We start from the raw sequence: 27,649 nt of genomic DNA, 5'->3' as shown, positions 1-27,649 counted from the left end.
GCAACAGCTGACGAGCTCCGGAGCTGTGGAGCTTCAGTGGAGGAACAAAGAGAGGAGCACGGACACCTCCAGGGTCCAGGGAACGGTTCTTCAGTCTGACATCACACCCGGTTACCGGACAGGAAGCGAGATGAGGCACTCGGTGGCACCGGGAGAACATGTGGAGAACAGCTGCTTCTCGGTGACAGGCTTGTTAAAGATGTGCTCCCATTGTGAGCCGCTCGGCAAGAAGGTGAGAGAAGAGAGAAGGAGCTGGAGGAGGAGAAGGAGAATAAACATCTCGTTCATTCTAATGCATCTTTGGAAAGCTCGATTGTTTTTGAGGCTTTATATGAAACGTGTCATTCCTGTCCCCTGGTCCTGGGTTTGTTCTGTCGTCTTTGAGACAAAGTGGCCGCTGCAGTCTTTTGTCTCGACTTGTTTACGCCGCAGAGTTTGTGGTCAAAGAGCGAGAACTACTTTCTGCTTTTTCTCATTTTTTGTTGAATCGTTTCACAGTGCATGCTTTTCAAAACCCATTCCTCCCGGTGTCGAGTGCAAACGGGTGATTTCAAGCCGGTGTCACGTCTGAAAAACAAGCCTCCGTCCCGGTCATTCATTCATCCTCCGCTGCTTTGTGCTGCGGGACCGAGTGTCCACCAGGGGACATGTCCCGACACGTATCGGAAAGTTACCGGACTCGGTCCCTGTCCTGCTCATTGTCCCCCGAGGAGGAACTGTCACTTTGCGGGTTCGGATCCTTCATCGATAACGAAACGGTTTAATTCCCCTTTTTAATGTGTTGACTGGTGCGTTCACTGCGCGTAGGACGAGAGGCCAGTGTTATACAATTCAACTCTAAGCAGATCGGGGGAAAAAACAAACAAATCGACAAATCGTATTTCTCGTTCTTTTGAGGCGATGCAGTGACAGTTGAAACGAGATGTCCACAGAAGTATTTTCCTTTTATTTAAAGTGCATGTTTTTCTTTTGTCTTGCAGGACTTGGGAGTGAGGATCCCAAGACCCTTAGGAAACGGACCAAGCCGATTTATCCCTGAAAAAGAGGTACGCTCGTCCTGCCTGACATTTAAAACCCATTAACCGAGGATTATCACTATTATTTTGTTATTTGATCTGAATTAATATTTCTGTCGTCAGATCCTTCAAGTCAGTAAAGTGGACCCCAGAACACAATCGATATTCGAGGATGCGTTCGCAGCCCTCGGACGTCTGGAAAACATTTCCCTGGTGATGGGCTTCCACCCCCAGTACCTGGAGAGTTTCCTCCGGACGCAGCACTACCTGCTGCAGATGGACGGACCCCTGTCTTTGCACTACCGACACTACATCGGCATCATGGTACGTCCACATCCGTCCCCTATGGATTCTCTAATGAACGACTAGTCTGCTTTTTTTTATGTCAACTAGTTACACGGCTCGTGGTCAACTCATTGTTCCTCTGTGATCCTGCAGGCGGCAGCTAGACACCAGTGCTCCTACTTGGTCAACCTGCATGTGAACGACTTCCTCCAGGTCGGGGGGGATCTGAAGTGGCTGAACGGCCTGGACCAGGCGCCGCAGAAGCTGCAGCAGCTCGGGGAAATCAACAAAATCCTGGCCCACAGACCCTGGCTGCTCACTAAGGAACACATCGAGGTGAGGGAACGGGTGGGGGGTGGACGTGGATATGAAAAGTCTTATGTAACAGGCTGAGATCATAGGTGGCTGCAAGTGTATAGCTGCAGCTGTATCTGTGTATAAGAGAGTGTAGCAGTTGATGGACAGTGACAGGGAGTGGGGAATGGATGGATCTGAGGGCAACAGGGGGTGAGGCAGGGAAATGAGGAGACCATAAATTGAATTTGAAGGGCGAAAACATATTTTCCCGTTCCTTAAAAGGGACATTGAAGTCACCGTTTGGCTCCGGTTAGCGTTGCTCACACGTTTTTTCCTTTTCACTTTTTCTCAGCGCCTCCTGAAAGCTGAGGAGCACAGCTGGTCCCTGGCCGAGCTCATCCACGCCGTGGTCCTCCTCACACACTACCACTCCCTCGCCTCCTTCACGTTCGGCTGCGGCATCATGCCCGAGATCCACTGCGACGGCGGACACACCTTCAGGCCCCCCTCCCTGAGCCAGTATTGCCTGTGTGACATCGCCAACGGCAACGGCCATATTTATCACCATGACGATCGGCTCGGAAACCAGGTGAGTGGTGAAGGGATCTCGTGTGTGTGTGTGTGCACTGAGAGCTAGAGAGATAAAAGTGAGAACATGTTGAGGTTTTCTTTAGCCCTGGATTTCACTTCCTGTGTGTGTGAAGGTGTTGAAGGTTTTCTCTGACCCGTCCTTAAGAGTGGATGTTGATATTCATTTCTCTAGGAGGTGTGTGGCGAGGTGGAGGTGCTGATGGAGCGCATGAAGCAGCTGCAGGAGTGCGACGAGGAGGAGGCCAGCCAGGAGGAGATGGCGACCCGCTTCGAGAGGGAGAAGACGGAGAGTATGCTGGTGGTCACAGCGGAGGACGAGGAGTCTGTCCCCTCCAGGGAAATCTCAAGACACTTTGAGGACCCCAGTTACGGCTACAAGGACTTCTCCAGGAGGGGGGAGCACGTGCCCACGTTCAGAGTGCAGGTATAGATCAAGACCGGATCTGACAACACGAGCACTTAGTACTAAAGCAGCATGTGTTATAACCGTCCTACGCCTCCTCTCCTCAGGATTACAGCTGGGAGGATCACGGCTTCTCTCTGGTCAACCGACTGTATCCTGATGTGGGTCAGATGCTGGACGAGAAGTTCCAGATGGCCTACAACCTGACCTACAACACCATGGCAACGCACAAGGATGTGGACACCAGCATGCTGCGTAGGGCCATCTGGAACTACATCCACTGCATGTTTGGCATCAGGTCAGTCGCTAAATATGTGACTTAACTTATATTTTAGAAGTTTTCATACTGCATCTGCTCTGCTGCGACCGTGTTTTAAAGGTGTTGTTTCCTGCCGTCCTCAGGTATGATGACTATGATTATGGAGAGATAAACCAGCTTCTGGACCGTAGCTTTAAGATCTATATCAAGACCATGGTGTGTAGTCCTGAGAAGACCACCAAACGAATGTATGAAAGTTTCTGGAGGCAGTTTCAGCACTCCGAGAAGGTGAGACAGAATCCTCACTCCTCCTTCCTGGTCTCTTACTTGCAGCCATTTCAAAATGATAAACTCTAGCTCAGTTTTTAAAGTCTGTCTCTTCTCTTTTTTTTTGTTGTCTCCCGCAGGTCCATGTTAATATGCTTCTTATGGAAGCGCGAATGCAAGCAGAACTGTTATACGCTCTGAGAGCGATCACCCGCTACATGACATGAAGTGCTTATGGCAATTTTATCGTTGTCTTTTTACTGTCGTTGTTGTTGCTCATAATGGGACACGCCAAGAAAAAGGAAAATCAAAGCGAGCAAGGGAGGGGGTTTAAAAATCTGGAGGAGAGTCCTGGGTTGTCACGGTGCTTCTTGGATGGATGTTGAGAAGAGGATCAGAACAAATGGAAAGCAAGAAAAAGAAGAAAAAAAAACAACTGCTGAAGAAGAAAAGTCATCTCAAACTCCAAGTGGATTCACAAACACGTCTGTGTTGCCTGCAGTGCCAAAAGCGACCAAGAGAGGTCAGCCTGGGGCAAACTCCTGCTCAGCTGGGGGGTTTGTGCCGGGCCGGAGCACTGACACCGGAGGCATCCAGGGAAGACAACGTTTCAGTATCCCAGCACAGGGCAACACATCGGTTGCCAACCTCTTCTCTCTCCTGTAGAAAATCCCCAGAATGCCGTGCAGCCACAGAGTCTGCACTTTGAACCTGTCGTCACTATGATGTTTGTTTAGTTTCTTGACGTATCATTTTTTATTTTATTTTGTATTAGCAGATGTGGATGTTGTCGATGTGGTTGCTGTTAGTGGAGATGGAAGCGTTAACTTTGGGCTGTGTTTTGTTTTACGTGTGCCTGAACGATCCAGCACAGTGTGCATACGTGCTGATGCTGCTGCTCCCATGTTGTATTCAGCGGGATCATATTGATCCCCAATCACCCAACCACCCCCACCTCATTATGCCCCCTATCCATTCGAAATCCACTGCATTACCCCCTTCCTCACCCCCCCCCCAACCCAAAATCTCAAATGTCAATTTAAGCTAATCCAAGGATTGTGTGAAACCTGGAGAGGTGTGGAGAGAAACTCAAAGAACACTGAGCCCTTTTTGAGTTTGACTTTACACGTGTGGATGAGTTTCTGTGTTCATGATGACTGAGGTGTGAGTGTGTGTTTGTGCGCGTGTGTGTGTGTGTTTCACACACGACAGAAGAAAAAAAAGTACGTCTTTGAATTTCATGTGTCAAAAAGAAAAAAAAATGTAAGCGAGGCACCTAGAAGGAAAGACTTCTTGCTTCTGCTGTAGCTCTGTTTTTGTGAGATAACTGTTTTATCATTTGTTGATGATGATGTTGTTTATTTTTCTGGTAAGGGAGAAAAGAAAGAAAAAAAAAAATCTTAAGAAAAAGTTAGAAACCAGGTTTTCCAGGAGGGATTTGCTTCCGGTTGCCCTAACCACACCTTATCTGTCTTCCGCTTATCCCAGCTGCCTGGTCGCCCTAACACTTTTGAAGCTTTGGATTGTGAATTTTACCAGTAAATAAATACCTCTTCTGTTTTTTCACTATAAGAAACATATGAGAAGTGCTCTTTGTTGAGCAGAGACTCTTTCCGGGCCGCCGGGTTCCCTTTGCTCGGGGAGCCGGCTCGCCCACACAGGGCCGGCTGCGGTCGATCAGCTGCCGAGCGCAGGAGGTTGTAGCTGTGCTTATTTCCCTGCTGGGGAAGTCTAACAAGTGCAAAAGCAGCTTATTTTTTTTATTTTGAAACGGAGGTGTAAAGCCTCTAATGTTTTGTTTTTGTTTACTAAAACCAGTTAAGTACTGCATTCTCCTGAGGTTGTGTTGAGAGAATCAGACAGATGAATGAATGAGTGATATCTGGAGGAGGAGGAGGAGGGTGGTGATGATGAAAAAAAGGAATGGTACATTTGGAAGTGGTTTGAGAGGAAGTGGAGTTTTTTTCAGACTTCTGACTGATGTCAGTTACTGACACTTTTATACGAAACTATGAAAAAGATGGAAAAAAATAAAACTATGATATCGAATTGTTGTGTATCATTCGTAGTTTTCTCCTAAGTAATTTCATTGCTTTATCAAAGAGATTGTTTTTTCGATGTGGAGAGGCCTACACGATTCAGGAATCAAAGAGTCACACAGCACAATCACTGTCACCATCGGCTCACTTCCACCACATCAGTTGCACAAGTACGGGACATTTGTTAACTTGTGGTAATTACGAAGCATATTTCAGTGCTTTTATGCAAAAGATGACTAACTGAGACGTGAGTGTCGGCCTCACATCCCTTATTTCAACAAAGCAGACGTCATTAGAAAGTAGGCTGAACTCAGGGGGATGGTCCTGTTGGTCATCAGAGCAGTCCAGGGACTTTTCATGTGAGTTTTGTTTTACTGTATAAGCTTGAGAGGTCAAAATCTTCTTTTGTGTGCTCTTGACCAACATTCAGATGGAGTTGAGGGGGATTTCTTTACCTCGCTTTTCCTGTCGCCCCTCACCGGGGAACAAATCCTCGTGAGTCTGTTAATCTGTCGGTAACTTCAGGGTGTCGCCCATCGGGGCCACATAGGCCTGAACGTCAAAACACGATCACCAGCAGAAACTCGATTATCCCCGCTGACCAAACTGCCTTCTCATATCTATCGGCTTTCCCCTATGACGGAAACCATGAATATACGTCATAGGAAGCATTTCTAGAGCAACCTTGATATCGGCCAACTGTCAATTGTTCATATTGACCTGAGAAATTCTGTGTAGAGAACAATGTTTGTTATTAGCTTATGGCTAATGAGCTGTTTTAAGGGGTTTTTGAAACATCGACCTGTCTTGTGGTTGTTTGAAGGTCACTGTTGTGTGTGATTTCGGGGAAACGGATGTTTTGTCATTTGCATTAAGTGCCGTTCATGATTTGTTTTGTTGTAATAACAATGTGATTTAAAAATACTGTTCCTTAGGCTACTTGGTGTAACTTGTGAGCACTGCCTGGCCCCATATCTGTGTAACAATAAAGGCTGAGAAGCAAAAATTTTTTTCCCCACTTTGTTCTGCTTTATTATCAACAAGGTCCACTGTCACACGGCACAACACAAGCAATACAAACATACATTACTATTTAAAGAGGTGAATTCCAGGTTAGTCATCAGTTTATTAGACTAAATTATGATAAAACTATCAACAACAACACAGTGTACTGACAAAACAAATCCAATCTGTAAAGTGTGGAAAGACCCTGACAGGTGAGGATATGCAGAGATTAAGGCTTCAGCAAACTTTATGGGAGATAAAGTGCATAAATGGTTGAAAAGGTTACAATCAATAATATCGACAATGTCAATATCCAAAAAAATGGTAGAAAGTGACAACGGGTTCAACTCCAGACTGTGAGGAATATGTCGGGTGCACGGCGATGGAATAACGAGAATAATCTTCTTGTTGAAGATCACTTACATGTGAATGTTTGCCCTCACAAAATTAAAATAAACAAGCAGTCAGTATTAAAGACACGGAAAATAAATAAACATCATACACAAACCGAAGTGCAAGTATTTGTCAAACAAGAGTTGTTGATATGAATTTTTCACAGTTTCACACGTATTATTTTTCAGTTTCATGAGGATTGGGTCTAGTGATTATATTGCGCAATCACCTATCAGGCTACTGACGCTTTTCAACCAAACATCTGACTGACCGACTGTGGGCCTTATACCTGGCTGTAAAACGTCAGTAGCTTCATTATTCATGAAAGACGGCATCGATAATCATCATGAGTCAACCAATGGGAACATACCTGAGCATATGGCTGGATGGTGGAGATGCAGCAGCAGTGGTCTGACACGTTTTAAGGGTGTTTTCATACATTTTCTGCAACTGACAATTCTTTTTTACAACCACCTTTAAGATTTATAAGAGGATAGTTTTGAATATTAACAGAATGAAGGAAATTCTTTCCCTCTATGGCAACACGACCCTAAACTCCCGTGTCCCAGTGCGTCACTCACACGTCTGCTGCGTAGGCGGGAGTGTCTTCATCAGTTTCTGAGCTACAGGCAGGAACTCCAACTCCCAGCATGCCTTGTGATAATCCCTCATATCTTCATTTTCGATCCACTTCAGAGCTTCCTCTTCATCTAAGGATGAAATGAGACATAGTGGACAATCATGTTAATCTTTGTATAGTTTTGTGTTTAGTGTTCAGACAGCTCCCAGACAAAACCCCTGAGGTATAATGTTCAGGATAGTGTGTTTGTCCCTTCCCCCTGAGGGCCACTGATGTGAGTCAGAGCAGCTTCTCCTCAGATTGGCTTCCTCCATTGTTGTGTGAGGGTTAATAATAACGACACCAACCTAAGTAGGTAGTGAGGATCTGCAGCAGGGACTCGCTCTCCTGAGCATCCAGCAGCTTCTCCGAACCGCCACCGATCAGGTTCCACAACGCCTGACAAACCTGCCCCGCCAGCTGCCAGTCACCTGGTCCAAAGTCTCTGAGACAGTCCAGCAGCCTGGCACACACACACACACACACACACACACACACACACACACACACACACACACACACACACACACACAGTTACACACACACACGGAATACATCATATGACTGGAGGGAGCAGGATTCACATGACCAGCAGGTTTATGGGAATTAGCTCCACTTCATTGGGCCTTCATCTAAAAGAGGACTGTGTGTGTGTGTGTGTGAGAGTGAGTGCGTGTGTGTGTGTGTGAGTGCGTGTGTGCATGTGTTTGTGTGTGTGTGTGAGGGGGCAAATAAGAGCTCGATTGTTCAAAGCTCACTTTTTGAAGTGATAATCTCACACTACAAACAGAGGATCATTTCACAGAGTCTGTTCTGAGTTACCATGTGTAGAAAATGAATGGATGTTAGAAAATCTTAACTTAGTAAAACAAAACTACTGTGAACAAATAAGATCAAGGCTGAGACGATTAGTGGCATCTTGTTCGTGCCAGTAAAGTTGTTGTGCTCATGTTTGTTCGAAAATGAAGACCATATTTCCCAAAAGCCATGTTTACTCTGCTGCTGCAAACAGGATGACCCGAAAGCCAAGAAACCAGAAAGCTGCTGCTCAGTTTGCTGTTTTTGAATTCTCAAATACAAGGCCGTACTTTTTATGTATATATGTGTACATCTTATATTCATGGCAACAATCTCACAGTGTATTGGTGCTTACTTGGCAGCAGCCCCCTCCAGTGAGAGACTGGCCCTGTTGGGAGGGTCCAGAGCCAGGTTGGTGAGGACTCCACAGGCTGAGAAACACATCTCACTTCTTTTAGAGTCCAGCAGCGTCACAGCAAACTGGTGCACTGCAAGGAGAGACAGGGGAGGAACAAGATGGAGGGATTGAGCGGACGAGGACAAAGCAGGACAAAAGGTAACAGAGCTCACCGGCGTGGAGCAGGCGTGTTTATACTGACTGTAACTGGCCTTGTAGATAAGTGCAGGCCAAACATGACAAAACAATATGTAGAGTTACGCTCTGCACTGAGGGATGTGCTTTGAAGATAAAATCAATTCACCTTTAGTGCAACTTTGTCTGCAAAAGTAGAACATTATGGCTTAAAAATACATTGTGTAAGTGTTGAGCCAGGTTGGAGGTTTGTTTTGTGTGTGTCTGTTTCAGTTTGTGTTCACAATATACCTTTGTTTTGCATAATAAAGTCCCGCACATCCTTGGACTGTGACATGTTCCCACACACACGGGTGGCCTCCAGCATGGCGTCCATACTGGAGCTGAGCACCAGCTTCAGCATCACTGAAGTGAACATACGGATTGAGCAGAGAGAAGAGAGGAATCTGGGATCATGAGGTAGCAAACTGTCAGTGTCTTTATTTTTCATTTCTGCGTTAAAGTCTCTTTCTTACGCCTCGTGATGGCGACTTGACTGCGTCTGAGGACAGAGCTCTGCTCCTGGTAGAACGACAGGTTGTTGATGGTGGCGGCAACGTTCACCAGCAGCTCCTCGCTCTCCTGCACGGATCTCAACTCTGTACACACACACACACACACAGAAAGACAGGAAGAAAAAGGCGAAAGTTAACCCGTGCTTGACATGATGTCTTACAAAGATCTCTGAGAGGATGTTTGTCTTTCCCCTCCTGTATGAAATGCAGCCAACAGAGGGAGCTTCCACACTGCATGACCGAGAGGATCAGGCCTTAATGCTCCTGACACAAACTGCTCACTGATCATTGATATGAAGCCTCCATGTGATATGAGAAATACTCAATTTGATGTTAAGAAAATGAAATAAATGTACAAAATGTATCCTTACACAACTGCAATGTAGTTTGCAAAGTGTAATGCAGTTATTAGTATAAATACATGCAGAAATAAAGCGAGCAGATTCCAGTCTTTATGCATGTTACAGCTCTGCCACACCAATAGAGACAGTGTGACATTATCATAAAAGCAGCTTTTATCCAGTTAACTTTGGTTGTGATGTTGTCGTTTTGATCACGAGCTGCGTACAAAGGTCACCGTGTCCCCATCCAAGCAGCGCCTCGGAAACCGAGTCTGCTCCTGATATAGCAACAGATGTCGCGCGCTCGCTCATAAATCGTGGATATTGCGGTTTCACTGTCAGCCCGTCGCCTGCGTCACATAGAATTTTGTTTCTCGGTCTGACTGGAAATGGCTCTTTGTTGTTCTCCACCCCCCCCCCCCCCCCCCTTCCTCAAAGCTCTAATGTAAAGCAGCTCATCCTGTCATGAACTTGATCAAAACAGTTCATCGATCAAACCTGCTCTTTCATCCTCTTCTGAGATTTCTGGTTTCCTGTCCCCAGCTGTCACACCAACCACCATCTTCAAACGCTCATTTTATGTTTCTGTCCTCAGTTACTTCCCATCTTACTCACTGGCTTCCATCACTAATCCCTTCATACCCTTTTTATACACTTAAGTCTGACCTGTGTTTTGTTTGTGTGTGATTTTTCTCTCCCAGCTGCCACGAAGCGTGTGTGGGCGGCTGCAGCAGCAGCAGAGAAATTGAGAAGTTTCACACCCACCTGCGCATCAGCTCAACCTGTCCTGAAACCATCAAACCACATGGGAGAATTTCTCACACACACAAACCAAGTCGTCTGTGAGATGAGACAGAACATCCTGCTCATGCTGCTTCGCTCTGTCAGTCTCAGAAAAAACAAAACAGGTTAACCAAAAAGAGGATGTGCTGCGAGTTGAAGAGACGGCAGTGATAGGAAAGCGAGCGAGGGAATGAAGAGACAAAATGAGGAGATTGTTTTTGACAAATGTCGTGTTTTGTTCCCAGCACAGGGGAAGTGGTTGGGCACCCAGCAGATATTTCCTGTACATACAATGCACCCAACGGCTATTTTTAGACTTATCAGATCTCCACATTGTCACACACTGTTCCTTCCGTGTGACAGAGAGATAATATTGACAAAAGGGACAAATTCAAAGGTGTTATGGCTGTACATCTGCTCCTGTTGGACTAGAATGTTACTCAGCAGAGCCAAACAGTCCCCTTATGAAACCACTTTTAAATTCACTAGATCCAGATTTTCATTTGGATCTGTATCAAATTGCACAAACAAATATTATTCACCTCAACACGTCTGATTGTTTTCATCAAGATCCATCAATTAATCTCAGAGACGTCCATGAAAAATGTTACAAAACACGCTATGTTAAAAACAGTAAAAGAAAAATGTATATATAATCCTGGATCTTCGTCCCGATCCAGATCTGCACCAAAATCGCATAGCTTTTTCCTTCATGCCCCACAACTCCACGAAATTTCACGGAAATCGATTAAGTCGTTTGTGCGTCATCCGGCTGACTAACAAACAAACACAGATGAAAACACAACCCCCTTGGTTTGAGCTCTCCCTGCCCTCTGCTCACCGAGTGTCTCCATCAGAAGCTGCATGCAGGCTGGGTCGCTCGCCAGGGCCGGACCCACAGCCGGGTGGATGCACATGTTCGCCAGCACCCGGACCAGCTTCACCAGCACGTCGTCACGCTCCTGCGGGCTGACGGGAGGAGCCGGAGGTTTGCCAGGAGGTGGGGAGGGTTCACCTGCCCGTGTGGGAGTGTGTGGTGATGTGTCTCTTCGCTGGTAGCTGTCATACAGCTGCAGGAGTGTGTCCATGCAGCCTTCGCACTGGAAGAGCTGCAGCCGAGCCTCCTCACTTTTGGCCGTGAGGTTCCCCAGGGTGAAAAGAAGACGCACGACCAGGTCCTGTGTGGGGGTCAGGGGTTAATTTGCATCCTTTAAATATGTTTTCAAGCGTGTTCAACATTTCCTCTTACAGCGTTTCAATTGAGTCAATGCAAGATAGTGTATGACATGTTTAGAGCTTTTCCTGGGTTTAAAGCTGTCATTTATCACATCTTAATATATTCAATAACTATTTGTCTAATTAATGAGATATCATTATTTAGGCTATTTTCATTTTTTTGAATGCAACTCATTTTCTTTGTTTTCGATCGACTTGTTACAGACAAAAAAGAAGAAAGTAGTCAATACCTAAACCTGCATTAGCACGAGCTTGACCTGTCAGTCATCTGCCCTTGAGGGTTGGGAGCAGAAGCGTTTTTGAGAGTAGCTTTTCATGACTTATCGCTCTTCAGCGAGAATAAAGATGTTGAATAACATCCTGCATGTAACACTTGTATCCTGAAGCTACTGAGTAAATCCCACCAGGGCCAGGTGAGTCAGGACCACACACACATTCCTCCCATAAATGTACAGTAACGCTGGTATAAGGACAGGACGTACCGTCCCAGGACTCGCTGCTCGTCACATGGCGTTACTGTGGATACACAAAGGCGTGGTGGAGACGTGTGTATTCCCATTACCTCTACACTCTACTCAAGCTCGCCTCCTTTGTTTCTTTCCTTTCTCCTCCTCCCTCCTCCTTTTTCCTTGACTTACTCAGCACCTCCTTGGATGATTAAATGTCAAAACACACCCACACACACACACACGCACTCACAGGGACAGAAACATGGACGCTAGATGCAGATGGACACAATGTCCCGTAACTGTGCTTGGACTTGCCGTAAATAAACATCTTAATCTAAACATGATTAGTGGACGCTAACATGAACGCTGGAAACGCTTGTCTTCAAGTGTCTACACACACACAAACACACACGCACACACACACACACACACACACACACACACACACACACACACACACACACACAGGGGAGAGCTTGTGGACTCACCTGTTTTTGGCGATGTTTGCTCAGCAGTTCTAAAAATAGTCGGTAGCAGTCGGGGGTCTGGGCCAGAGCGAGTCGGCACTCAGAGTAAGAGGAGAGTTTACTGAGGGAGAGAGAGGACAACAAATACCAATGACCATTAGACCCACTGACTGCCTGCTTTGCTGACTAAATAAGGAGATATTAAATCAACACTGCTAATGGATGAGTAGGGCTTGGCTTATGTTTTCATCGTCCTGGGAGACAAATATTCAGACAGCAGCCATTTGTTTCAGGACTGAGACCTGATAAAATGTTAAATTCTTTAAATTTTACACTGGAAAAAACAGATTTGATTACAAATTCAAGTACTAAACAGGTTTTGTGCTTCACCCAGAGTGGAAGGATGGAGCCCTGGAGTGAGAATGTGAAGATGTGAGTATATTGGATCAACATTTATGTTTGGTGCAGACACTGAGGTCCGAGGATATTGAGCCCGAAGTGAGGGGCCTGCTGCCGGAGCAGGGTCACCGGGACTCGAGTCACTTTGGTGCCAAAGACGTCTGCCAGGTTTTTGCATGAAACAATTGTCTCATGTACTTGCATGAAAGGTCAAGAGTCCAGCTGGCACACATTGGACACCATTTGTTCTGAGCAGGGACACGTTGGTACAGGAGTCAGCACTGTCGCCTCACACCAAGACATTTCGTTTTTTGTAATTGTTCAGCAAAGAAAATAACAAAAAACTTGCATTATTACATATAAATAAGTGTTTTTTCATTAGACCAGTGACATGTACACTACAAATATGGGCATGTATATTTGTGTTTGCATGCTAAGTCATTTATACTTTGAGATCGGTAAAGTATAAACAGAATTGAGCTGTTATTGCTGTGGTGTGGATGCAAACACAGATGTGTGACCCCATGTGCTACATATCTCCTGCTTTGTGAGACCCGACGCCATAAAAAGACATGATGAAAGAGAGTAAAATAAAAGGGGGGATTTACTGAAGAGGGAGAGCGACTGCTGGTGAACAATGAACAGAGGGTGAGTGATGGTCTGTTTTGATTCAGCATGTTCAAGTTTGTGATTGTTTACATCAGTGAGCTGAGGGCGAGACAATGGGTCAAACCATTTCAACCATCTGGAAGTGTGTGCGTGTGTGTGTGCGTGTGTGCGTGTGTGTGTGTGTGTGTGTGCGTGTGTGTGCATTTGTGTGTGTGCTACCTGTATATTCTGGAAATGTTTGTGCAGATGTCCTGGTCTTTGCGGTGACGGCGCAGCACCAGACAAAGCTCTGGCAGCAGAGAGAAGGACACAAAGTGCGGCCGGGAGTCAGGATGATCGGCGAGGTTCCTCAGGGTCGCCGTCAGCTATAGGGGTCAGAGGTCAGACAGAGGGAGATAAAAAAGGGGGCGAGGGAGAGGTATGAGAGTGTGTGTTAGCAAGTAGAAGTCTGCACACATCTCAAGCATCTCACTGGTCTGCATTTAGGGCAGTATTGCGTGTCAGTGTTGTGTTGTGGCCACAGTGCACAATGTCGGTTATATGCTCATTAAGGCTGGCGGCCGGCCTGTGCAGGACGCCATGCAGCAGAGCGACCGGAAACTATTCAGCACGGGCATAAATCATTCTATCACAGGACGGAAACAGAAACTTCCACCACACGGCACCACTGAAAGTTCTGGAAAGTAATGGTCTGCTCATTTCCCCCTTCTCTAACAGCATAATGACTTGTGTTGGATATCAAATGAAGCGCTGGCTGGAGACGCTCGCTCGGGCCAGCGTGCGGTTAAACAGCGATCGTTTACGGAAAAGGGAAACAGGGCGTGCACTGGAATTGGATTTGTCTAAATCAGAAAAGAACATCATGCTCTTGTAGCCGCTCACACACCAGACATAAACAAACACACCTAAAGAGGAACATTTCACATTTAGTTCTTTTTTGCATTCCCAGAACCACTTTTTCTTTGCCTCCCTGCATGTAGAAAGGGATTCACCTGCACAACGATGTGTCCGGCTATACTGAAGTGAGTGTCTTCCACCGTGTGAAGCTTCTGGATGAGTGTCTGAGAAACACCGATGCAGTTCTTGTGCAGCAGGAGTCTGAGGATGGCACCGTTTCCCGAGAGAAACTTCAGAGCACCGACGCAGTACAAGAGAGATTCGCCTGATGTGGACACATCCTCGATGCGCAGGAAGTCCAGCAGCGAGTCTAGACACAGATTCAAAAAAAGAAAACATCTACTGTTGTCATCAATGACGGGGTTCACAAAAAATGGCACCAAATCAAACCAGATAAAAACTAGAACGGCAGTAGAGATCTTATGTCCACCAAGGCCCAACAGTCCCTTTATGAAACCACATTTAAATCCACTAGATCCGGATTTTATTTGCACCAAATTGCTAAATGCCCTCACGATGTAAAAAAAAAGAAAGAAGAAACACCTGGATCTGCCCCCTGATCCGGGCTTCTTTCCTAACCCACATCCTTCCACCAAGTGTCATGGTAATCTTTCCAGAAGTGTTTGCGTAATCCTGCTATCTAATGAAAGAAATACATGCATATGAAAACCCAACCTCTTCTGACAGAGATAATAAGGATTTATGTTTAAAAACAGAGTTTGGTAGAGAATAGGAGACCAGTGAATTAGTTCATGCTGACCTATGATAGAGATGTTCTGGAAGAGGTCGTCATTGTTTTCACTGCGGCTGATCTGGAAGATGAGCTTGCAGATGTTGAGCAGGTTGTTCCCACTGACACACAGCTGGAGAGAAAATGAAAAAGGCAAAAACTTTTCTATTAACAGCCCTGGAGAGACTAAGTGGCAGAAAAGCTGACACACACACCCACACACACGCAGATGACTCACAGCCAGGCAGAGCTTGGCGATGTGCAGGTTGAGCCGGGCAGAGTTGAGGTCGATGAGGCGGAACAGTGTTCGAAGGATCCCCGACCTCCTCTTACAGAGTCGGCCGAGCATGTCCGCTTGTGCCAAGGTGCCGTGGAGGCCATCACACAAATCGCACAGACGGTCCACCGAGACCTCGGAGCTGCCTGCCATCGCGGGGAAATGAGATATCGCAAAATACGACAACAAATATATAAATAAACAGAGGTTAAGTTCAGGGCAACATGTCAAACATTCACAGAGAAAGCAAACACTTGCCTGTGTGTGTGTGTGTGTTGGCATGTGTGCGTCCATATAAATACATGCAAGTGAGGCTTTGTGTATGTTGTGGAGCTTATGTGTACATTTAGGCTCTGTTCTCCATGGAGTGCAATTATTATCTGCATAAGGAACTCGAGGTTGACATCAATAACACAGTTAGAATAACATCCCTCTTCCTTTTCTGAGAAGCAGCTTTGGGTTTCAATGGTCAATTGCAGGGAAACAATTCTGCAACAGGCGGCTACAATCTGGACGCAGAGGAAGAACGAGGGTGGAGCCTTTTCCTTGTTTTTGAGGTAAAATAAATGTTTTCCCTGCATAAATAACAGAGTTCGACCATTTCCAAAAAGGCCTGGCTGCAGTCTCACACTCAACACGGCATCTCATAGGTGCTTTATGCATGAGCCACAAGGCACTTGGAGGCAATAAATATTTGATATTTATCTTTCAAATGAAATTTCCATTAAATGACAAAGTGTTGAAATATTTACAGGCCTAGATTTGGCTTCATGGGTGCGGGACGGCAGTTTCAGGCAAAGACAACTCCGTGCGGATGCCAAACATAACATCACTTGTGTTGTTTGACTTTTTCAACAGTGGAAATCACAGCTCTTTTTGATTTTATCACACTTCATGAATAGCAATCTGCTTGTGCAAAAAAAAGGGGAAACACTATAAAAGAAGCTTAACTAAAAGTAATATTGTGAGTGGAGTGGGTGACAGAAACAATCTATTCTTTGGATCAAATGACTGATGTATGTCATGTGTTTGCACTTTGTTACCGAGGTTCAATGCACTTGCCACATTACCTGCAGCCACACTCTCCAGTTGTTGCAGAAGAACACCGATCTTATTATTCCACACCGATGACTCTGCATCCTCCTCCGTGCTTGTGGCGTTGTCTCCTGAAAGGTGCGGTGAGATAATTTGCAGTGTTGACAGAGCACCACCTCCGAATGCAGACGGTGAACACAAGTGGCAAGCGCGGTTCACAAGTTCACCGTCTTAAAATAAGCCTGCAGGAAGTTTGATGCCACAATGAAAGGTCACCGTCCACAGCCCGACTTCCTCTTAAAATGATTCTGTGCTCATGTGAAATTGTCTGCACGTGTTGTGAAAACACGTGTTTGTGCATGTAAATGTAAATGTCCACAACCACTTGCACGCCATGCACCCACATTTGCATAACCCCGTGCTCAGTGTGATGCAGGAAACTGTGGTTGTCCAAACCAACAGCTCTCTCGGCTATTGGCTGGCTGCCTCTCGAGGTGGAAATTACCAACAACATCCCAATCGATGTTTGACTAAGTCTTGTACAGTTACAGAGAGAGACGTGGGTCACTGTTTTTTTGGGATCTGGGACCAGGAATAAATATTGCGTTATTATCTTTAGGCATGTTAACATTGATTTAACTTCAGGTATCTTAGAGAATAAGTAAAAAAGACGGTGTTGATGAGGGGTATGTTACATTGCAACTCCATTTCTATTACACATACACAGTTTTGTCAAAAAGTGGAAAACGCACAGGTAGGTTAATTTAGTGTATGTGGACAAACCTGTTCTCCGTCCTGTTGTGCAGTCGGTGGGTCTAACTCCTGAGTCAACATCAGCCTGTTGTATTCGACTGTTAGTGCACAGAAACACAAAGAGTGAGGTTACATCAGATTTTGAACACAGGGCGTGGTTTCTGACTTTCAGTTTGGACTCATGTAGACGTCAAAATTAAATACCAAGTAAAATGTTAAAAAAGGATGGAAAAACGGAACAACTAAAGCACTTATTGTGTCAAATAATTTAATTCCATCAACAGTTGCTGACTGATGTGCTGATAAAAGCCTGTAGGTGTATGCTCACCATGTGCCACTAGGTGTCACTGTTGCAGCAGACGTTGAGGCTGGTGTGCAGGTGCTGTTTCTTTAATGTTTGCCTTTGCATGTACACATGAACTCATATGAAAACACACACGTGTGTGTGTCTAGTTTTTTTGTGTGTTACTGCTTGTGTGCGTCTGTGTGACTGTGTCTGTTCTGTGTCAAACGGCAATCTCCAACAGACAGGAACTAAGATGTTGGCTTTGTGGGCAGTCTGGTTAAAGCAGCTCCTGGTTTTTCAGTGTGGGCCGTCTCCACAGTCTTTGTGTCGTGAAGCGCTGGGTCATGTCATGCTATGTGTTGCGGCTTGCCCTCTGCGTGCGACTCTCGGAGCTCAACCTCTGCGTGTCACTGTAAAGTCTGCACCGCTCCACTCCCACCCAGACAGAGTGATATAATAAAGCCTGTGAAACATGAGAGGTGGTGAGCCTCATGATTAATTACTATGAGAGCAGCTGAGAGGATAATTATTAATAAATAGAGATGAACAAAGGAGCATGTTGAGTCACACCAATCGCCTCTATTACTGAGAAAATCTCACAAAGGAGCGTGAATCGGCCTTAAAAACTGTGGAGAAGTGTAACCCCCAGTATATCATCAGGACTGTCTGAAGTCTCCCGTGACATTAACAGAAAAAGGCTTGAGCTTTTACACTGGACTGAGGTTTATTTCATTGTCTTGCTGACAGGTATGAGACACACAACGACCCCGGCTATTTCAAACACGTTTCCTTCTCATTCCACTGCAGCATCACTGAGAAGGTGCTTGACACCAGCATTATTGTACAGCACGCGGTTGTCACTGTAGAGTGCACTTTCACTTTGAAGGAGATTTAGTGATTGGTATAAGCTGGCACGCAGGGCACATGCAGCAGGAGCTGCAGGCCGAGGCATGGTGAATGTCAGAGAGGGGGCTTTGGCTCCGTATGATAGGATTAAGAGCCTGATAATAAGGCCTCTTTGTGTGATACTGCATTCTCTGAGACATGACCTCATCCCTGTCTTAGGCCCGGCCAGTGCACTGCAGTCACAACACACGCCGCTGCCAGCCTTGCCCAGATGGGTACCCAAATCTAATAGAAAGCCATTTGGAGCTATAAAGCTCTGGCTTATTGGAGAAAAAGAACGTAGTGGACGTCTAATCTCCCCTATCTTTAGATCTCATCCAACTCATCATATTAATCTGTCATGCTGTGTCTATTTCCACTCGCAGTTAGTCGACTTCTGCTTTGGCTATCTCTGCCGTTCTGTCTGTGCCCAGTGCACCTTAAAGAGAAAGAACTCAGACGTAACGCTAATCAAGAGGAGGAAGTCTTTAAACCGCTCCTCTTTAATCATAACTTGACCACAGTCTGATCTCTCGGGACCTCTCTTTGTCAGCAACAAGTTACATAAACATTGCGTGTTAACTTGGCTGTGGAGGGAGGAGGATGTGCGAGAGCCCAGATTTCCTGTAAAAGTGTTTTATGGTCTGTCCCCCCCTTCTATAGCCTCAGCTGCCCCTCCCAATCGATAGGCGGACGGATGGTATAGCGACAGCCCCTCGACCTCACGCCCAGAGTTATGCCCTCGTGCTGACACACAGCTGATGAGGTCGGCAGAAAGAAGTCCAGCTTTTAGCCTCTCTGTGCTGGGAAGGTGTAAAAGCTGACACTTGAAAGTAACGACAGATCGAGGCGGATTTCATTGGGAAAGAAGCCCGGCCAAGAAGCTGGATTTATCTGACCAAGACGTCGTGCACGGAAAAGTATACGAGGATTTAAATAGGGTCAAATGTGTCGAGTTGAAGAATTTGCTCCTTTTATTAGTTCGTGACACCATCGCTGGTCTAACTGACTTCATATATGCAGCTCTCATCACTAGACTAAGATGGAAAGGTTTTGCCTCTGGATCAAGTGATATACTGGCTTGAAAACTTTAGCTTGTCTCATGTTCATGGGTCTCGTACTTTAGTTGTTTTCAACACAATCCTCCCTCAAAAGGAAATATGAACCTTTGCAATCGTGATTAAAAGTGTGCAACTTAAGAAGCATAAGCTGCAGATGCAAATAAACCTTCAAAAGCAATAACGTACCATTGATAAGCGTTTTCCCCGTGTTAATCCATATGGAATGTACAAGGAATAACAACTATATCAGAAAAGCTATTTGTTTACAATTTTCTGTTCCCAGCAGTCTGAATAAGTTTTGGAAAAGAACAAATAAAGACATTAGAAACTCTATGAATTGAACATACTGAGCAAAGAGAAAGGCAAGAAAGCAAGAAGGAGGCGGAGGAGGATTCAATGACAAGGGGAGGCACCAACTCCATCTCCTAATGGCCGTGGCTGCAACCTTTGCGTACCAATAAATCCTCAACTCATTGTCCGACTGTCAGTTGAGTCAAAAAGAGGGAGCAGGGGGAGGGAGGAAGGGCAGAGGAGAGAGAGAGAGAAGGGCAGATCTTGTCACGTCAAAGGGAAGCACACTACCTTTCACTCGCTGCTCTGTGTGGGCCGGGTTTGCGGGGACCGCTGTGGACCGTGGCGTGCTCCGTACCCGGGTGGCGTTGAGCTGACAGCGGCTTTTGTCCCGGGTTTAATCTTTGTGTCACTGACATGTAGAAAAGAAGTTATTTACAGGTTTACTGCTGAAAGCCGCCCTGACATTTCCACGTCTCTCACGTGGCCAAAAGTGCAAGTGTCCATTTAAACACATCCCACACAATATTTGTGAACAGGTGAAAGAATCCAGTCGGACTCCATTATCAGTTTTATTGCTCTAAATAGCAGAGTCGTTTTATAGGAGGAGTCATTTCCCTCTCAACACAGCAGCTGTAAATTAAGTTTTTTTCTATCGAGGTCCAACAGCAGGGAATGTAAATCAGGTGTAATGTCAGCATGTGAATGGCTCTATTCATTTCTTCTTTTAAAGCTGCTTTAGCACTGGTCTGCAAAGAAGAGCTAGAACCTTGCAACGACTCAAATAAATGGTTTTATTTTCACTTTAAACCAGTTTTAAAAAAATGGATGCTCACCACAGTAGCTCACACTTTTACTTTCCTTATTCTCTATCCGGCCTTACCATCCGTGTGTCCCTCGACGGGAGGCAACGTGGTGAGAGATCCAGCCCTGAGGAGACGAGCCCGGGTCCCTGCCCGCCCCCTCCTCACCTCCAGTGGGTCAGCGGGGGGTTTAGGGAGGGCTTTGAATGCATCCTCAGCATCACCGGGCACTGGAAACTTTGGCTTCTGGAGCGGCGAATAACACATCAGCGGCATTATGGTGAGAACAATGAGCCAGAGCTTCGATCCACCAGTGAAAACACTTACATCTGCAAAGAGATCTGATCACTGTTGTTACTCTTATCTTTGATTTCATATATTAAAATTAAAATCCCAGTTCTTAAAATCCTGAATCTCATTTCAGGCCCCTTTCACTACATTTTTTTTGAGTTTTCGTGATAATGTACAAACAAAAATCCCACCAAAAACACCTAAATCTGAATGGATTTCTTCTTAGATTATGATTTACATGTGTGAGGGAACTCACGTGGTCCAGTGGAGAGAGACGTGTCCCTGAACCTGGCCTCGAATCGGGAGCATCAAAATTTTGAGCATGAAGACTGTAACATGGAAAAATGGCCGATTACTTTTTCCCATTAACCTCAGAACCGGACTGAAAAATGACTTGGGTTGACTCTATGACTCACCTGAAGGTCGATGGAGGTCTGTTGTCGTGACCCACGCGCACAGAGCTCTTTCCAAAAAGCTGCCTGTGTCCATCTCTGGGAGTGAACGGCCGCTGGGTGGATTGAACTCGCAGGGATTGTCTGGCTTCACTGACAATTTCCGCACTTGTTTTCCTCAAAGAGTTGCGGCGTGGAAAGAAGGGGCTGCAAATCTCATGTTTCCTCTCCATCGAGGCCCTTTAGGCCCGTGTGACATTTGCCAAAACAGACTCCAGATGACTTCAGTGGTTTGACTTCATTATGCGAGCGGTTACAGGGTGAATCACTTATGGGAAATAAAAAAATTTGGATAATAGCAGAGCAGAAAAAAGAACATTAGGAGGGAAATGCTTCTGAGAATTGTCTGAGATACATCCAGGATCCATTTTGAGTCCCCACAATGTATTACTACAAACCAATACATTCAGTCTTGATTAACAACATTTATCAATCCTGTGTCAATGTGCTACCCCCCCCCCCCCTAAATATTTAAAACAAAATGAGGATTGGGGAAAGGAAACATTTTAGTGGTGGATGTGGGACAGATTTATTTTACAAAAAATCTCTATTTCACTGTGATGGATTAAGCCTCTCTGGATTTAGATGAGAAAGAAAACCAAGAAAATCCAAGTCGCTTTTGGATGGAAGCTACTGAAGGAGTCAAATCCTCCCAATATACATTGTTCCAATGGACAAATGTTCTCATCCAGTCTCACCAGCCTGCGAAGAATATTAACTTAACAAAAACTAAATATAGCAGAGTATGTGGTTTAGAGCTATAGGATTTTGTACTTTTCTTGAGCCCCACTATTCAAACAGCTTCATTTACACCCTGTCTTCAGCTGAATGTCTCTGTGATCCAAGCACAAGGACGTTTTGGCTAAAAACATGGTTTAAATGATTGATGTCGGGGGTTACAGACACTTGGATGACACCACACGAGCAGTAAGGAGACATTTTACGTTTTTTTTCTGTTGTTTGAAGAATTGATCACCATTAACTTAATTTACTGAAACTCCAAAAGTGTTTTTGTGGACTCAAACACTTCACCCTCACTTCATCTGCATTCGATTTTTGGGGGAACTATCCCTTTTAGCACTATGACACAAATTGTGATTTGTGAATATGGGCTATACAAATCAAATTGGATTGATTGATTGATAAAATAAAAACAACAGTGTTGCAGAAATAAAATATGAAGAATAAAGTCCCTGCTTTCTTTTCCTAAATGATAATAATAATAATAATAATCATCATAATCATAATCATAATCATAATAATCATAAGATATAAGTCTGGTGGTGCATCACATTCTGTGGCTTTATTCAACTTCAAATTCAAATGCGAGTGCACAGAGAAGTCCCTCTGCGCGTTCACGCTCCGTCTCCATGGTGACCAAACGCCGCGGGAGCAGCTTCGACAACAAAACCCCAAGTCACAAAATAACCCGATACCCGGAAGTTAAAACGAGTTCATTATTAACACGGTGCAATAACAATTTGAAAAACACACTTCTGTGGAAAGTGTGTCCAACTTTCGACGACTCACACAGAGTTTGTCCAGGGTTCGGAGGTCAGAGAACGAGGCTCGTTCCCGGATCCTGCAGAAGAGAACTCACCGTCAGACCGGGTGGGATCCCGGGTGGGAGGCAGCCGGGGAAGGGGGTCGGTCCACACGGAGTCCCAGCTTCCTCCTGGAAAGTGGACCTGAGCTGAAATGTGTCAAACCAGCGACACGTTTCTCCAGCTGCAGCAGAAACCAGCAGCACACCTGCACGAGCAGCGGCGGGAGCGCGCAGCATGGGGACGCGCGTGGCTCCAGCTGTGGAGCTGCTGCTGAAGAGAAGCTGAAGTTTCCACAGGTCCTTCTAACCAGATGTTTTGTTCCTTTAAAACCTGCTGCAAATTCCTACAGATACACAACTATAAAGAAGCTCTGAGTTTTAAAACTACTTTTATGGATTTAACATATTTGACAGGAGTTTGAAAGCAGTGTTTTTTTAAAGTTTTGTCTGTGGAGGTGACGCAAAGCCTGGTCCTGGATGGAATTACAATGGCATATAGGGAAGTTATTCATAAGTTTATTTTGTTTCACATAAATCACACAACAACACAAATGTAAAGTTATAATATCGCTGACCTATTCCTCCATTGGTCCTTAAAGATAACAGATGTATGCATCAATAAGTTCACACCATGTAAAACTAACAATGTAAATTATAGTTACATATACATGGGGGTGCTCCTCCATGTTACTCATAAGACATACTTTGGCTTCTTAATTAAATTACTGTTCAGTTTATTCTTAAAATGAAAACTTCTAAATATTTGTTCATGACCTCACGACCAAATATTTTTCTAGAGTAACTGATCGGAAGAAATAGCTATAATTAAAATTACAAAAAGCAACTGAGCAAATACAAATACATTTTCCGACAGTGTTTCCTATTCACCACATTATTTGGATATAAAAGAAACATATCATGATCATTAACCTAATATGTTGATAGGAAAAAAAGGTCTGAGTATGGGACAAATATTTTCTGTATCTCTTTTAATGTTGGCACCAACAAACTGACATACGATCAACAAAAGTCACAGAAACAAAAAGCTCCAATAAAAAAGAAAATGTCAAATATATTTCTTAATTTATTTAAGCTTGAAACATGCAACCGCTCAGAGATTACAAATGACTTCACAGAGAAACACACGGATATCAAGCAAAGACATATTATGTATCTTTAGTTCCTTTAATTATCTTGCCCTTCAATTTTTATTAAGATCAGTGTTTTTTCCGTAAAAAAAAACATTCAGATACTTCCAGGCAGTCTAGTTCTGTTATTTTTATAATTTGTAATATAGCAGTCGAAGCTGTCGTCTCCTTTTGACCTCTCCTCTAATTCATGAGAGAAATTCACTAAAGACACCAGATAATCCTACGGCTCAGAACATATATAAGCTGATTAAAGCATAACTGGTAAACCTAACTTAATTTTCTGTTGATTATTACAAATTTATCCGAGCAAATTCTGACTGAAATTGTAGTTCGACAAAAAAATCAAAGAAAAAGTTCATCACTAATTATACAAATCTGTCAAATGAGCAATAAACTATAAATCATGATCAACTACAAATATTCTCACTTTCAGAAATTAAGTTTTTGCATTTTCCTCGTTGAACATCATTTTGTTGTCACCTCGGGATACGGATTTGTCCACCATTTTGTCGTTACACAAAGTATGACGTTTAAAAAAAAAAAACACGAGTGGGCACAAAATGGCCGCAGACTTACGTGGCGCCCGTCAGTGAGTTTCTCCGTGTGGTCGTGGTCGACTGCAAGTTGACGCAACGCTCCTGCTCCGCATGAAAGAGCAAGAGTTGGCTCCCTCCCCCCGGGAAGAAAAAACTCTAGTTGGAAAGGAGAACTGACGACCTCCATCTTTTGCTTCCTCTGTCCGTCCGATTGAACCGAAGCCGTCCCTGCTCTCGCCGAACTGCAGCGACTCGACTGTAAACGCAGCAGAATGGAACGATCTGATGGATAATGTGGATGAACTCAGAGTTCAGGAGGAGAACACGATGCAGAAGTTCATTCATTCCACTCTCGCTCCTCCTCTTGGTCTCTTTTACCCGTCTACATGGGCCGACCACTTTGAACACCAATCAGCTCTGTCTGGATTTGCACATTCGTCCACTAGTGAACCTTTCCCCCCCCCTTTGGCTTTTTAGTGTTATACTGTGAAATATACATCTGAGCAGTCTGGTGAGCCTCTGGTTGGATTTAAATAGCCTCACATGCTTCTGTCTCTTGGATACAGTGAAGCCGATTGGCCGGTAGTGCAGGCTGGCTATGCCCAATCACAAGGCATCACCACGGAGCACACCAGCCAATGGGAGGAGGAAGATGGTCTCTGTGATTTCATTGTCACTATGGGAGGGGGGTGAAACAGGCTGCCAGGACAGGTGGCACTAACATGCAGAGCAGTGGACTCTATAGTGAGAGTTAACCTGATGAAGACGCTGCTGAGAGAGGAAGAGATGGAGGTGTCTCTAAAACATGATGCTCCTCTCCCCAGCAGCTGCACAGTCCCATGCACACGAGCTCATCCTGCAGCCACGTCACTGTTATCGGTGCAGCTCACGTCACAGGAATCAGCCGGGTTGATTTGTGAGAGCCATCGTCCTGCTTGAAGGTGGCTTGTCTCCGTGGCAACCGGCTCCGTCTCTGGCCAGAAGCTCAGACTGACAGAGAGCACTCAGCTGGCAGGACAGGAGCTTCTTCTTGTTACTTTCACTCGATCGCCATCCAGTCCCGGTTTGACCCCGACTTGAGTGGTGTACGCTTTGATGTCCTTCTCTCTTCAACCTTTACTTTCACCTGTATAAGTGATGCTTTCTATCCTTTCTTATCTTTCATAATTCCTTTTTCCAATTTCCTTATTTTTCACACTAGTCATTCAACACAATCTTATGAGCTCGACACATTTAACTGTGTATTATTTTAATCCTCAATTTTATTGTTTGATTTAAAATACTGAACATATTGAAAACATATAAATATAAATTAACAGCTACCTGGGCAGTGTCCCTGGGCAGGTGTTTCGACCGGGCCCCTCTCTAAATGACTATAAGGAGAGAGCCACAACTACACTTTCAATATATAAAGATAAAAGTAATAATACAAAGAAAACTTTTTGTATAAATTTGTATAAAGTCTGATAAATACAGCCTCAAAAGGTTGGTGACTTTTCCCTAAAATAAGGTTTGCATGTTTTACTTCTCATACACATGCTCTAGGTTTAAAGCCACGAGATGTAAATGAAAATGCCACAGAATTTCAAAAAAGTGGATTTCATGTTTTGCTGATATTCTCTTTACTACTTCTACTTCTTGGTCAGTCACAAAAAAAGTATTATTCCAATGTGAGCTGATCTGTCAAAGTGTTCCTTGACTCCTCAGGTCACAGATCTCCTGATGGGACAGAGGTCGTTCTGTTTTCCTCCCGAAGTCTTATCTCCTCTTGTGCTACTTGCAGCTTTATTTAACGACTCCTCACTCAGCTTTTCCAGCAGTAAAGTAGAGCAAAGTTTTTATGAGGCAGCAGGTCGGCGTGAGAACACGACACAAATCAGCAGTGAGTCGCTCTCGGGTTCTGCTGTGTCAGCAGTCTCCCTTGTTCCTGACAGCCGTGGTGCGTGTGCACTGACATGACGAATCAAACTTCTCCTGAGTGAGATTACAGATTCAGCTTTTGTACTTAGTCAGAAAATCTGAGGTGAAATAATACGTTCAAAGTAAGTTTGTAATGGGGAGAGCTGTGTCTCAGACAGGAAAGAACATTGTGTATTCTGCAGATAAAAAGATGATACAGTAACCTCTCATACCTCACTGCAAGCACTTTTCTCACTCCATCAGTGGTGGCTGTCAGTTTAATTAGAGAAGTAAAAAGCAAAGAGGAATATAGAATCACTTAATATTAGAGATTCATTAGAGATTCTGTACTTTTTCCTTGGCACTGTCTTTTAGTTTTAAATGTCAGGCGGTCCATACTTATGACAAACTGAAGCATCTGTCCACACTCTTTAGTCAGAGGGTAGAAACCAGACTAGCCTGATGTCTTTAAAGACGAAAGGAGCACACAGACATGTAAATGAGGCAGACACACGAGACAGAGTCACTGTCCTGTTGTTTACTTTTGTGTGCATGGAAAAATAAAATATCTCACACACACACACACAGGCTCATATTACACAAGAGACGGGCCACACCTTAGGAACACATACACAAACACACACAAACACACACACACAGGAGAGACCGCAATTATTTGTATTGGAGAGACACTCCAGTCACCTCGTTGACCTGGTAACCTTTAATTTTTTATTTTCATCTCATTCAAGTAGGAACTCTACCCATATAAATAGGGACTCCGCAAATGTTTTTTTAAACACCCGTGATCTCAGAGTGCCTGTGCCCCTGGAGTGCTCGTTAAGAGCACTGCATCTTTAATTTAACCCAACCCAATCCCAACAGAACTACCCTAGTCCTAACCCCAACTCCAACCTCAACCCTAACCCCAACTCTACCACAACCCTAACCCTAACCATAACACAACCCTAAATCCCAAACCCAACCTTACCCTAATCCAACTCTACCCTTAACCCATTCTCAAACCCAACCACAACCCCAAATTTAACACAACCCCAAACCCTAAACCTAATCCTAACCCCAACTCTATCTGTTCCTTTGTCTCCAGACTTTATATTAAGCTAAATTCACCAGCTACTACCTGTAGTTTTGTTTTACAGACAAAAAACAAGTAACAGTCTTCTCATCTAACTCCGAGACAAAAGCAAATACCTATATGAATAAAATCCTCATTATGTAAAACACAGCATCTAATAAAATACTTTAATCCAGCATTATCTGAAATAAGGTGCTATTTGACATAGGTCCACAGACTGTCTGGTCTTTGTTTCCCCTGAGATTACCATCGCCCTGACAGATCCCAGTGAGGCATGTCCATCTCATTCTGAATGCTAATTAAAATGCAATATCCTGATGG

The 27,649-nt window shown here is 44.6% G+C and overlaps 2 protein-coding genes across 2 annotated transcripts; one reads left to right on the top strand and one right to left on the bottom strand.

The window, feature by feature from the left end:
• On the top strand, positions 1-6,175 carry sesn1 (sestrin 1). The gene is made up of 9 exons (XM_061091037.1): positions 1-232; positions 981-1,046; positions 1,140-1,340; positions 1,455-1,637; positions 1,951-2,187; positions 2,362-2,613; positions 2,700-2,890; positions 2,995-3,139; positions 3,259-6,175. Exons 1-9 carry the CDS (start codon positions 131-133, stop codon positions 3,343-3,345), a joined length of 1,464 nt encoding a protein of 487 aa, XP_060947020.1. The 5' UTR covers positions 1-130; the 3' UTR covers positions 3,346-6,175.
• armc2 (armadillo repeat containing 2) lies at positions 6,176-22,886 on the bottom strand. The gene is made up of 20 exons (XM_061092032.1): positions 22,704-22,886; positions 22,004-22,008; positions 21,068-21,283; positions 20,908-20,980; positions 20,441-20,606; positions 19,849-19,969; positions 17,061-17,132; positions 16,573-16,577; positions 16,317-16,412; positions 15,208-15,392; positions 15,000-15,102; positions 14,335-14,549; positions 13,562-13,707; positions 12,356-12,455; positions 11,024-11,360; positions 9,020-9,142; positions 8,796-8,909; positions 8,328-8,460; positions 7,483-7,637; positions 6,176-7,265 (listed from the first exon to the last, which is right to left on the bottom strand). The coding sequence occupies exons 1-20, from the start codon at positions 22,884-22,886 to the stop codon at positions 7,129-7,131; spliced, it is 2,685 nt and encodes an 894-aa protein (XP_060948015.1). The 3' UTR covers positions 6,176-7,128.
• Positions 22,887-27,649: the final 4,763 nt, after the last annotated feature.

Source organism: Limanda limanda, chromosome 18 (genome assembly GCF_963576545.1).
Source record: "Limanda limanda chromosome 18, fLimLim1.1, whole genome shotgun sequence".
In the NCBI taxonomy this organism is placed as follows: Eukaryota; Metazoa; Chordata; class Actinopteri; order Pleuronectiformes; family Pleuronectidae; genus Limanda; species Limanda limanda.
The sequence above is the reverse complement of the archived record's forward strand: the minus strand, read 5'-3'. Positions and strand labels throughout refer to the sequence as shown.

Bases quoted from the DNA above. Each gene is read 5' to 3' on its own strand.
- sesn1 (XM_061091037.1), top strand. From the start codon at position 131: ATGAGGCACTCGGTGGCACCGGGAGAACATGTGGAGAACAGCTGCTTC. The intron at 1,047-1,139 runs GTACGCTCGTCC...TTCTGTCGTCAG, and splicing joins GATTTATCCCTGAAAAAGAG to ATCCTTCAAGTCAGTAAAGT. The intron at 1,341-1,454 runs GTACGTCCACAT...GTGATCCTGCAG, and splicing joins GACACTACATCGGCATCATG to GCGGCAGCTAGACACCAGTG.
- armc2 (XM_061092032.1), bottom strand. From the start codon at position 22,886: ATGCTGCGCGCTCCCGCCGCTGCTCGTGCAGGTGTGCTGCTGGTTTCT. The intron at 9,143-11,023 runs GTGAGCAGAGGG...GTGTGTGTACAG, and splicing joins GCTTCTGATGGAGACACTCG to AGTTGAGATCCGTGCAGGAG. The intron at 7,638-8,327 runs GTAAGCACCAAT...TGTGTGTGCCAG, and splicing joins CTGGAGGGGGCTGCTGCCAA to GCTGCTGGACTGTCTCAGAG.